General features: G+C 37.3%; 1 protein-coding gene across 2 annotated transcripts in view; it reads left to right on the top strand.

Moving 5' to 3' along the window:
- Positions 1–13,048, top strand: part of LOC137082578 (mannosyl-oligosaccharide 1,2-alpha-mannosidase IA) — a 312,430-nt gene that overhangs the window by 222,912 nt on the left and 76,470 nt on the right. For both annotated transcript variants that reach the window (XM_067447843.1, XM_067447844.1), the window contains exon 4: positions 6,060–6,140. In XM_067447843.1, the coding sequence (XP_067303944.1) occupies positions 6,060–6,140 (81 nt within the window). The remainder of the gene's footprint in view (positions 1–6,059; positions 6,141–13,048) is intronic.

The raw sequence follows: 13,048 nt of genomic DNA on the forward strand, positions 1-13,048 counted from the left end.
GGATCCTTTTGACCAGTTTGTCACTTTACTCAAAAAAAAGCTTTTTTAGGACATTGCTGTCATGTAAACATACCCTAATCCAGTGTGTTACTTGATACTAGCAATATCTGTTGAAAAATATTCCTACACCAATTTGATTTCAGTATACACTGTGTTTTAAAAATGGAAAGACATCCACATCCACAAACATATTTACCCACAAATACCTACTTAAGCACCATAGCTTGGGATTTGTTTGATTTCTTTCAGGATAATCCGTTTAAAACCTCTCTTAATTCGTGGTTGTTTAGCGCGCTTTCCTCAAACATGCTCTTTTTATTACCGCTGTGAATTGTGCAGCAGCTGATTTAAGGCTGTGTGTGTTGGGATTACTTTCATTTGGCTCACAGGGAAGTCTTGTGTTTTTTTGGATACTCCTCTTTTGTCTGACACACGGCTCTGAAGACAGCATTGATAGATGTCTGCCGGCTTTTTTGCAATGCTTCAGACACAAATTGAGCTGGAAGCCTTCTTCTACTTTGAGATGTAAGTGTGATTTAAGTGTGCTGTTGATCAGTGCATCAATGAATGGATCGAGGAGGTGATTGCCCTCTACAGTTTTTCTGCTGTAATTCTCTTATCATGTACTCCAGAGATTCTGCTTCCTGCCTGTAAGTGGCTGCGAGTCAATAAGGACTCTTGTCACCTCAACTCCTTGCAAACTCAAGTGATCATAATGATGCAGACATATTATATCTCCTTAGGGCCTTTCCCAGCCTTTAACTCCTCTTAATCGTTTCCATCGTCAAATAGCCCACTGCATAAAAAACACAACATTTTTAATGCAGGTCTGGTCTATTTAAACATTCATGAGGTGGATGATGTAAACCAGTTAACATTTAGATCATGGTTTAAGCTAGTCCCAGGTTACAATGCATGTTTGAGCTGTTTTAACTCAAGCATATCTATCTCTTAAAATGTGCCGTTGTTCTGTGATAAACGCTTCTTAAATGCCCTAATTGAACAAAAACCCAATCCTGGCTTAATCCAAGCCTTAACTGTGAAACCAGGCCTAATTTCTTAAAGTTTTGGGGGTTTTTTTATCTCATCTTATTGATAACATGTTTAACACTGAAATAATGATGGGCCAATTGAAAAAATATTTTATTTTTATGTATTATAAAAAAAATAAAAAATAAAAATAAAAATAAAAATAAAAAAAAAATATATATATATATATATATATAATTACAGTAATGAGCATGAATGAAACTTTATAAGGACTAAATAATGATTATAATTCAATTATAATTAACAAATAAAAATTATGACACTAAGTTAATAGTAATCATGTTGACTTTTTAAATTTTTAAATTATGTGTTTATTACGTACTTTTTATTTAATAAATATTGCAACATAAAGATTAGTGGAGAGCATTTTACAAGAAAATTCTATTTAATTTCATAAAATTTATTTTACACTGAGAAGCAATCAGTCTTTTGCCAATTACGCCGTGTAAATGGCGAATCCGCCATGGTGCAAGCGTGACTGGCTTTCAAAGGGAATGCCATATCACCCTGCAGCCCAAGACTGGTTTCCCACTGAAGCTAAGCAGGGCTGAGCCTGGTCAGTACCTGGATGGGAGACCAAATGGGAAAACTAGGATGCTGCTGGTAGAGGTGTAAGTGAGGCCAGCAGGGGGTGCTCACCCTGTGGTCTGTGTGGGTCCTAATGGCCCAGTATAGTGATGGGGACACTATACTGACAAAGAGGACCGTCCTTCGGATGAGACGTTAAACCGAGGTCCTGACTCTCTGTGGTCATTAAAAATGGAAGTTTATACAGTGTATACCCAGGAGGTCCTTTGGAAAAAGAGTAGGGGTGTAACCCCGGCATCCTGGACAAATCATGTCATCATGGCCATCTAATAATTCCAATATTTATATATATATATATTGGCTTCATCACTTGGTCTCCTCTCCACCAATCAGCTGGTGTGTGGTGAGCGTTCTGCCGCAATATGGCTGCCGTCGCATCATCCAGGTGGATACTGCACATTGGTGGGGTTGAGAATAATTCCCTCTTCTATGTAAAGCACTTTTATTATTCAGAAAAGCGCTTTATAAATGTAGTGAATTAATGGGAGACTCTGATTGGTTTATTGCACGTTACACCCAAAACACACCCATGGCTCATTAAGAGACCAGGTACAACCTAGTCCTTTTGGACCATGTTGGCCATCCGTTTTTTCCGTCGTTAAACCAGCAAAAGTGCCCAGGTATCCAATTCAGACCATGCACTCAGATTGTTGAAATAGGGCTCTGAATGTAATCATTTTGAACGAAGCAAAATTAACGCAAAAAATTGCAATAGGAAGAACAATCTTGCTGAGGAAATTGCTATTATTCACATGCTCTGCATAAATCAATAGATTCTCAACGCCGGGAAATATCCTCTAAAAGTGTTTAATAATGCTCTCCCCTCCCGGCCTTGGCCGCAGAGATCTTGGCAGTTTCCCCGCAGCAAGAAAGCGCCGCAGCGTGTTGAATACGAGTCACTGAGCAGTACGTCCAGAGGTCACGGCTGTACGGGTCCAGAAATCACTCTTTGAGATGTAGAATGTACTATAAAGGGGTCATGCATTTCATTAGTTCTCCAAGGACCATATATTGTGCCAAAACATCAGTAATTTCCCTCTTTCTGTCCCTTAGAATTTTACTTTTAAGTTTCATACACTAGAAAATATATTGTATTTAAATTGCATATGCAATTTCCATGCATTTGGATCACAGTGTTAACAAACTAACTTAATGTGAGGCATATTTGTCAGATTAACAGTCTTGTTCAAAATAATAGCAGTACAATGTGACTAACCAGAATAATCAAGGTTTTTAGTATATTTTTTATTGCTACGTGGCAAACAAGTTACCAGTAGGTTCAGTAGATTGTCAGAAAACAAATGAGACCCAGCATTCATGATATGCACGCTCTTAAGGCTGTGCAATTGGGCAATTAGTTGAAAGGGGTGTGTTCAAAAAAATAGCAGTGTCTACCTTTGACTGTACAAACTCAAAACTATTTTGTACAAACATTTTTTTTTTCTGGGATTTAGCAATCCTGTGAATCACTAAACTAATATTTAGTTGTATGACCACAGTTTTTTAAAACTGCTTGACATCTGTGTGGCATGGAGTCAACCAACTTGTGGCACCTCTCAGCTGTTATTCCACTCCATGATTCTTTAACAACATTCCACAATTCATTCACATTTCTTGGTTTTGCTTCAGAAACAGCATTTTTGATATCACCCCACAAGTTCTCAATTGGATTAAGGTCTGGAGATTGGGCTGGCCACTCCATAACATTAATTTTGTTGGTTTGGAACCAAGACTTTGCCCGTTAACTAGTGTGTTTTGGGTCATTGTCTTGTTGAAACAACCGTTTCAAGGGCATGTCCTCTTCAGCATAGGGCAACATGACCTCTTCAAGTATTTTAACATATGCAAACTGATCCATGATCCCTGGTATGTGATAAATAGGCCCAACACCATAGTAGGAGAAACATGCCCATATCATGATGCTTGCACCTCCATGCTTCACTGTCTTCACTGTGTACTGTGGCTTGAATTCAGAGTTTGGGGGTCGTCTCACAAACTGCCTGTGGCCCTTGGACCCAAAAAGAACAATTTTACTCTCATCAGTCCACAAAATGTTCCTCCATTTCTCTTTAGGCCAGTTGATGTGTTCTTTGGCAAATTGTAACCTCTTCTGCACATGCCTTTTTTTTAACAGAGGGACTTTGCGGGGGATTCTTGAAAATAGATTAGCTTCACACAGACGTCTTCTAACTGTCACAGTACTTACAGGTAACTCCAGACTGTCTTTGATCATCCTGGAGGTGATCATTGGCTGAGCCTTTGCCATTCTGGTTATTCTTCTATCCATTTTGATGGTTGTCTTCCGTTTTCTTCCACGTCTCTCTGGTTTTGCTCTCCATTTTAAGGCATTGGAGATCATTTTAGCTGAACAGCCTATCATTTTTTGCACCTCTTTATAGGTTTTCCCCTCTCTAATCAACTTTTTAACTTTTTTAATCAAAGTACGCTGTTCTTCTGAACAATGTCTTGAACGACCCATTTTCCTCAGCTTTCAAATGCATGTTCAACAAGTGTTGGCTTCATCCTTAAATAGGGGCCACCTGATTCATACCTGTTTCTTCACAAAATTGATGACCTCAGTGATTGAATGCCACACTGCTATTTTTTTGAACACACCCCTTTCAACTAATTCAACTAATTGCCCAATTGCACAGCCTTAAGAGCGTGCATATCATGAATGCTGGGTCTCATTTGTTTTCTGAGAATCTACTGAACCTACTGGTAACTTGTTTGCCACGTAGCAATAAAAAATATACTAAAAACCTTGATTATTCTGGTTAGTCACATTGTACTGCTATTATTTTGAACAAGACTGTATATATAAAATAATAAAAAAATTATATATATATATTATTGGCTTCATCACTTGGTCTCCTCTCCACCAATCAGCTGGTGTGTGGTGAGCGTTCTTTGGCTGCCGTCGCCTCATCCAGGTGGATGCTGCACATTGGTGGGGTTGAGAATAATTCCCTCTTCTATGTAAAGCACTTTTATTATTCAGAAAAGCGCTTTATAAATGTAGTGAATTAATGGGAGACTCTGATTGGTTTATTGCACGTTACACCCAAAACACACCCATGGCTCATTAAGAGACCAGGTACAACCTAGTCCTTTTGGACCATGTTGGCCATCCGTTTTTTCCGTCGTTAAACCAGCAAAAGTGCCCAGGTATCCAATTCAGACCATGCACTCAGATTGTTGAAATAGGGCTCTGAATGTAATCATTTTGAAAGAAGCAAAATTAACGCAAAAAATTGCAATAGGAAGAACAATCTTGCTGAGGAAATTGCTATTATTCACATGCTCTGCATAAATCAATAGATTCTCAACGCCGGGAAATATCCTCTAAAAGTGTTTAATAATGCTCTCCCCTCCCGGCCTTGGCCGCAGAGATCTTGGCAGTTTCCCCGCAGCAAGAAAGCGCCGCAGCGTGTTGAATACGAGTCACTGAGCAGTACGTCCAGAGGTCACGGCTGTACGGGTCCAGAAATCACTCTTTGAGATGTAGAATGTACCATAAAGGAGTCATGCATTTCATTAGTTCTCCAAGGACCATATATTGTGCCAAAACATCAATAATTTCCCTCTTTCTGTCCCTTAGAATTTTACTTTTAAGTTTCATACACTAGAAAATATATTGTATTTGAATTGCATATGCAGTTTGCATGCATTTGGATCACAGTGTTAACAAACTAACTTAATGTGAGGCATATTTGTCAGATGTATATATGATAAATACATAAACCTGGTTAATGTGTATTTACAACACATGCAGTGTATTACTATTATAGAAATTGTGGAAACACTTTACAATAAGGTTTCATTAGTTAACTACATTAATTAATATGAACTAAGAAAGAATAATACTTTTATAAGAATAATACAGCATTTATTCATCTTAAAATCACACGTATTTGTTTACATTTTTTATGCACTGTGAGTACCATGAACAAACAATGAACAGTTATACATTTCTTAACTAATGTTAAATAAATACTGTAACAAATGTATAGCTTATTGTTAGTTAATTTTAGTTAATAAAATAACTTATGTTAACAAATGAGAGCAAATTGTAAAGTGTTACCAAAGTTTTACCAATCTTTTATTTTTGTACGACTGAAAAATATTATGTATGTTAAAACGGTGTAATCCAAACGGATGAAATTACAAATTTCAAATACATAAATCTTAAATTTAGGCCTAAGTATATAGTGCAACGAACAAAAGATCATTTTTTGGCATCCTCATGCATTTGTATGTGTTTGGTCCCCTCTAATTTCAAAGCTTCCCAACACCAGCATTGAAATGTGATCTTGCTATAGCATTTTGAAGAATGTTTTCCTCATTTACTAAAGCATGTCATCTGTGATGTTTCTGAGGCACTGAAAGATGAGTTTCTTACTGTTGTTTGTGTTCTGCAGAATGGAGAGGCGTCCCTGTTTGAGGTGAACATCCGTTACGTTGGCGGCCTTCTCTCTGCGTTCTACCTGACCGGCGCTGAGGTAGGATTCAATCTCATCTGTTCTTCTCATTAACGTGTTTTATGGAAATAATTGGAATTGGATTTAATGTTTAATCACATGAACTGCAGCCAAGGTCTGTGTTAAGGAGAAATGATCACCTGTGTAATGGGCCATGTTTGAAACCAAGGGCATAAAAATAAAGGTGGAAAATAAAATAAAGGTGATCCATAGACACTCAGAGTTGTGAGTCCACCTAATGGACATTGATTTTCAGTCAGGATTAGTCAAAGAAGACAGATGCTATGTGTTTTCTGAGACCATCCATCTGTGTTTATAGATCATCTCAGATATAGACACACGTACCACATATACACATCAGATGAGTCAGTTTGATGTTTCATTGAGCATTGAGATGTTTGAGATGGGAGCATATAAAAAGAATACATTATAAAATGTGACACTCTCCATCATTTTGAGTCGCTTTGACTCAGAAACCTAATTGTTTCATTCATTAAAATGAAAAAGAAAGCCAGCTTTCTAATATTATAGTTATTGTGCTTTATTAATTCAAATACAAATATATTGAAATGGTACAAAATATCCTCTTCTCTAGTTCATTTTTGTAGTTAATCAACTGTGACAATCCATGGACTTAACTAGTAGGTAACAGTATTTTCTACTTGTAGTAAAGACGAGGGCTTAATTGAATTGACTTGTTCTGAAACGCTGAGTTTTTAATGGTTTGCATTTACATTAATTACATTTTTTTACAATTTTGGGTTACACTTTCTCACTCTTAATTGCTTATTAGCATGCATATCGCCTGTTTATTAGTACTTATAAATCACATATCAATGCCTTATTCTGCATGACCATATTCTACATACCATTTTAAATATTAATAAGCTGTAATTAGGAGTTTAAATTTTTTTCACAAAAAAGTGAAAATTGGACCCTAAAGTACAGTGTAACTGAATTCTGTTTTGTAAGCATGACCATATACTTTTCATATTGCGTGACCAGACAGTCTGTATGTAATTTGATTAGCTATGTTGGCTCATTACAGAATTCATCTCTGAGAGATGTGAACACAAACAGGATTGCTTGTGCTTTACTTCTGCACAAGAGTGTGTATAGGGTTCTGCTCTGCCTCTGTCTCTCACTGTAGATGGAGTTTGTTGTCCACCATTTCTGATGAATCTATCAGTATAGCTCAGCCGTCTCCAGTGATCTATCCCTGCATTCATGCACAGAGGGAATGTGTGTGTTCTGGATGTAGATTTATCTCATCCATCTCCTTCCCTGAGTTTCCGGGGGTTACACCACCTGCAGATAAGGGTGGGTGATTGGAAAACCCACTTTTGCGAAACGGCCACGGTGGCAAGGCATGTGTAAATCACCCCCGACAGCATGAGGTGGGGAAACATCACAGGCCTTCGCTGCGGCTAACTGCAGGATTTACAGCTATAGAGCTCGATTTGTTCAAAGGAAGAAGTTCCTCTTTTTGTGATAGTTGATAGAATCACTTTCTCTCTTTTGGCAAAACATTATAATATGACAATAACTATTATCTCCAATGTTTACTGAAAGCATGGGATCGCTTATATTTTCATTATTATTATCTTATTATAAAAAGTAAGACAAAATAAGGTTTAAAATATGCTAAAACGGCAAAAATCAAGATTTAAGCTGAAATGTCTGTAATTTCTGTAATTTCTGTAGACCTAAAAAAGGTCATGTAAATTAAAACCTTAAATCAGTTGAATTTTTGTAATTTATATATGAATTTTATCAAGCTCTAAAATATTTTATTGGGTTTCTATTTGTGAATAAATTACTAGTATTAGAAGTTTTATTTTTAATCAAAATAATTTACAATAAGGTCCCATTAGTAAATTGAGTTAAAATGTCATCGACTATGACATTAAGAAGCTCGGGCTTGTTGTGAAGAGGCACTAGCTTGGCAACCATGACATTAAGAAGCTCAGGCTTGGCGGCCTTGTCATGAAGAAGCTCGGGTTTGGCGGCCATATTGTGAAAAGGCTCTGGCTTGGCGGCCATGTCATGAAGAAGCTCTGGCTTGGCGGCCATGTGACCATGTCATGAAGAGGCTCTCGCTTGGCGGCCATGTCATGAAGAAGCTCTGGCTTGGCGGCCATATTGTGAAGAGGCGCTGGCTTGGCGGCCATGTCATGAAGAAGCTCTGGCTTGACGGCCATGTGACCATGTCATGAAGAGGCTCTGACTTGGCGACCATGACATTAAGAAGCTCAGGCTTAGGGACCATGAACTTAAGAAGCTTGGGCTGGGCGGCCATGTCATGAAGAAGCTCGGGCTTGGCGGCCATGTCATGAAGAAGCTAGGCTTGGCGGCCATGTTATGAAGAAGCTTGGCCTTGGCGGCCATGTCATGAAGAACCTCAAAACACATGACAAAGGAGCACATGGCAGGATCGCATGACTAGAAAAAGGGAATCAGGTGGACACAGGAACCATGACAGTGAACATAACAAAATAAGAACATGAACCAAAACCAAAACTATACATTACACATCTTTGTTTGGATTGTGATTTAAAGGTGTGGTTGTCCGTTTAAATTACTAGAGATATTTTATGTTTTGAGGCCATTTTGGCTAAATAAACAACAATTAAATTAGCTAAAACGGAGAAAAAAATCGGAAAACATTTAGAAAATCTGACAATTTGGTTGTAAAAAAAAATGGCATTCAGAATCGGCCATGTAAAATAATGAATCGGTGCCTTGTGGAACCTTATTGTAAAGTGTTTTTGAAATGTAATATGTGTTGTTTATCAGTTATCTGCCATAACATGAAAAAAATATTAGCTTATCAGTATCAGCTAGAATTGTAAAATCATTTCATATCTACTGTTTTTAAAATTTAAAATGTGCCATCAATACATTTTTTTAATGTAATTTTCAAAGGTAAATTTGCAGCAAACCACACGATATTCCTGCCAGCAAACATTTTCCTGTGATTATTAATATTATGAAATATAATTATTATTGTTAGAATTTTAAAATGGCATGTGCTATGAACAACTTTAAGTGAACGTTAGATGACGGCGAACTTTGTGAAATTAAAAATGTACATGTTATTCTGTGCAATGCTCATTTCAAAATTCATATAAGGGTTTATATGATGCTAAGAGAGTAAAAATTTGATCAGCGTTCATTACACACTCTGCTGCTCAGTAAAGGTGACCCACATATCTTCATATGTACGTATGCTTCATCAAGCGAGACTCATTTGAAGGTTCATATCATATGTATTATGCATCTATATGACTTCAAAAACCAGTGGATTTATGCAAACTACTCAAAAACGACAGACTGGGCTGTAATTTCCCGCTCTGTGGATTGTTCTAACAAGCCATGACTACAGATGAATCTCTTATTCCAATTACCAACAGAACATCGGTCAGCTGTATCGCCCTAGTTAGTATGAAACCAAAGGCCTTCATATTACTGCTGTATGTAAAAGCACTTATGTTAATTTACTGTAAAATCCAGCAGATTTTTATCCATCAGTCGCTCTGCTTTGATGCACATTTATTGGTAATTGGCCTAGAAGCACAGAGCGGATTGTATTGCTTTTGTTAGCAAGAGGCATAGAACTAATGATCTGTGTGTCTTTGCATGTTTTTGTCAGTGCCCAGGTAAAAAATATTATTTTCGTGGTAGGTATGTTTGTCTAAATATTTCTAAACAAGATATCTAATCCTTAAAACAAGATACATTTCCTGGAAAAGTAATATTGCATTAGATATTTGCGTAATTCTTTACAATAAGGTCTCATTTGTTAATAGCTAACAAGAACTAATAATGCGCAATATGTTTCTTTTAACCATTTATTATCTTTATGCGTTTGTTATTGACAGTAAAACTGTAATACTTCTTTTTTTCATGTCAGTTCACAAGCCAAATGTTGACAAATACAACTTTGAATTTTTTTAATGTATTATTACAGTAAATGTTGAAATGACCATTGACTAAGATTAAATAAAGGCTGTCGTTAATTGACTATAGGGGTTGGCAATATCACGATTTTAGATTGTGAATGATTAAAATGTCTCCACAATCTGCCTTTAAAGAGAGAGCGTATTCTATCAGTTGCAGTTCTGGCGTCGCAGCGGTAGGGTTACGCTCATGTGCATGACCTTGCAGTTCTTGATCTTCATGAAAGTTTATTATTTGCATGCTTTTGAAAGCCTTGCCAGTTAACCTTTTTATTTACACGCTGTTCTGACATGCTCTTTTATGAGCGTGCACATAAACGCCTGTCATATGGTTTATGAGTACTGAACTAAGTTCTCTTTTGTGTCTTATTGTGCTTAAACTGTCAAATACACACAAGGTTTACATAAACACAGTCATTTATATCTTAAGTGAATGTAAATGTGTGTCAGTATGATACGCATGTGTATCAGAATATTAGATCCGTGCATTAGGTCTTAAAGTGACAGCAGCCTAATAAACATACTGTCGTCTGTCATTAATGTCGACAACATTATTTTGCTGAGTTGCTAAGAATTTCCTACTAAATCAAGGCGGTATTTGACTCGGTAAGCGTGGTGAGAGTGACATTGGATGGCAACATCCCCAGTGCATTATGGGTATTGAACTTGCCTATTTGGCAAAAGGGAAACAACAGCCTTTTCTCCAGTTTTCTCTGGTCAGGTAGCACTGATTTCAAAACATTTGCGCCTTTCTACTGCATAGGCAGCCAAGTTTTATTGACAGCCCATTTTCCCCGCAGTGAAGTACCCCTTTAACTAATGTTAACTAATGAAACGTTATTGTAAAGTGTTACCCACTGACTGTCCCAAGAGTAAGCAGGTAAGCACCATCCCTTTCTATTCTATTTATTTGACGGATTTGATTGCTAAAGCCTGTCCACTATGCACCTGCAATATCTTGAAATATTCTGAATATTACCATTAAGGCAGTTATGTCAAAAGCCTACAGCCTATTTCTCTGAGGAACAGCCCGTCTTTGAATTGCCGCAAGAGCAAATCACTGCTGACAGAAGGGTATTAGCTTGCAGCTCTTTGTCATTCCTTCACCTCTGTCAGCCCGCAGGATTCGTCTTTACATAAATGTTTTATCACTCGAGCTACAGCGATCGTATCAAACCTTTCAGGACGTAAGAATGACCTGAATAAACACATTGCACAAAGACTTTTTGGATCATTTTCCTGCTGTGAATCATGTGCTGCATTATTGATACAGTCATTAAGTTAGCACATACAGTACATATTCAATTTAGCATTGTCTATCTTCCTCGCTGTTTTATTTACAGAGCAACAGACATGCTGTGTCGACCTGCATTTATTTCCAACCTCCTGCCAATAAAATCGAGGAATCCTCCCAGTCAGAATGCGCTTAAATAGACCCTCAGTTCACTGACAGCCTCTGGCAGGAGAAAGTGGACCGTTTCTGGTCTAGAGAACTAGAGTAAAGAGGAAATATTGGGTCCATCCACTCCTGCGATTGCGTAGAGGAAGGAGAGTTCCACTTCCTTATCAAAGAGCTGCGGGATTATCCAGACCGATTCAAAGTTTACTTTAGAATGTCAGGGGCTCAGTTTGATGCTTTGCTAGCGATACTGGAGCCACATATTAAAAAGAAGACCACCAATTTCCATGAATCAATTGATCCTGAACAGAGACTGGCAGTACGTGACTTCAATGGATCCGCACGTGCGCTCACACATTACTAGAGTGTGTCAGTGCATACGGAATGCAAAAGATGCAGAATATCGAACCTGCTCTGAATTGTTTTGGTGATGTGCGATCATTTTGCATGCAAATTTTGGACTCAGTGTGCAGAGGCCTTAGCTCGGCATTTAAAAAAATTATTCTATGATTGCTTTAAATAGGCTGTAGCATCAAATATGAAGTACAATGCTGTTTTGCATTCTAAAAACAGTGAATCTAATAACCATACAGGGAAAATTTCAGTTCAGTTAAAGGGTTAGTTCACCCAAAAATGAAATGTATATCATTAATGACTCACCCTAATGTCGTTCCACACCCGTAAGACCTCCTTTCATCTTCAGAACACAGTTTAAGATATTTTAGATTTAGTCCCAGAGCATATGCAGTCTATGCACACTTCACTGTCCAGGTCCAGAAAGGGAATAAAAACATCATCAAAGTAGTCCATATGAGACATCAGTGGGTTAATTAGAATCTCTTGAAGCATCGGAAATACATTTTGGTCCGAAAATAACAAAAACTACAACTTTATTCAGCATTGTCTTCTCTTCCACGTTTGTTCATCAAATAAAGATTCGATGCGAATCATGAATCAATCCGCTGATTCATAACCGTTTGAATCTGCAAAGTTACAACGCTTAAAGTTCAGTGCAAAGGGATATGTTTTATTTTACAGAAGTCGCTTTTTAAAGAATTAGTTCACTTTAAAATGAAAATTTCCTGATAATTTACTCATCCCCATCTTATCCAAGATGTGTCTTTTTTCTTCAGTCGAAAAGAAATTAAGTTTTCCAGGATTTTTCTCTATACAAGCTATTTCAATGGCAACCAACTTGTTGAAGGTCCAAATTAATGCAGTTTCAAGGGGCTTTTTTAAGGGCTTCAGAGGCTCTGCACGATCCCAGCTGAGAAATACGATGTTATCTAGCAAAACGATTGGTCCTTTGTACAAAAATGTGCACACTTTTTAACCACAATGGCTTGACTTCAGTGTTATGATTCTTCACAGAATATGACGTCATCACACCAGAAAGGTCATAAGCTTTTTTTTTTTTTACAAATATTTTCACAACATTGCATTTTTGATCCAGTTAGGCTACATCACAGTACAACATTTGTAAAACATTCTACAAACCAAGAATTTCTTGGTTTATGTATATAGATTATTAAAAAGCATTATCGATATCAACTTGGAATTTTGATTAAAGT

Source organism: Pseudorasbora parva, chromosome 7 (genome assembly GCF_024679245.1).
Source record: "Pseudorasbora parva isolate DD20220531a chromosome 7, ASM2467924v1, whole genome shotgun sequence".
Taxonomy (NCBI): domain Eukaryota; kingdom Metazoa; phylum Chordata; class Actinopteri; order Cypriniformes; family Gobionidae; genus Pseudorasbora; species Pseudorasbora parva.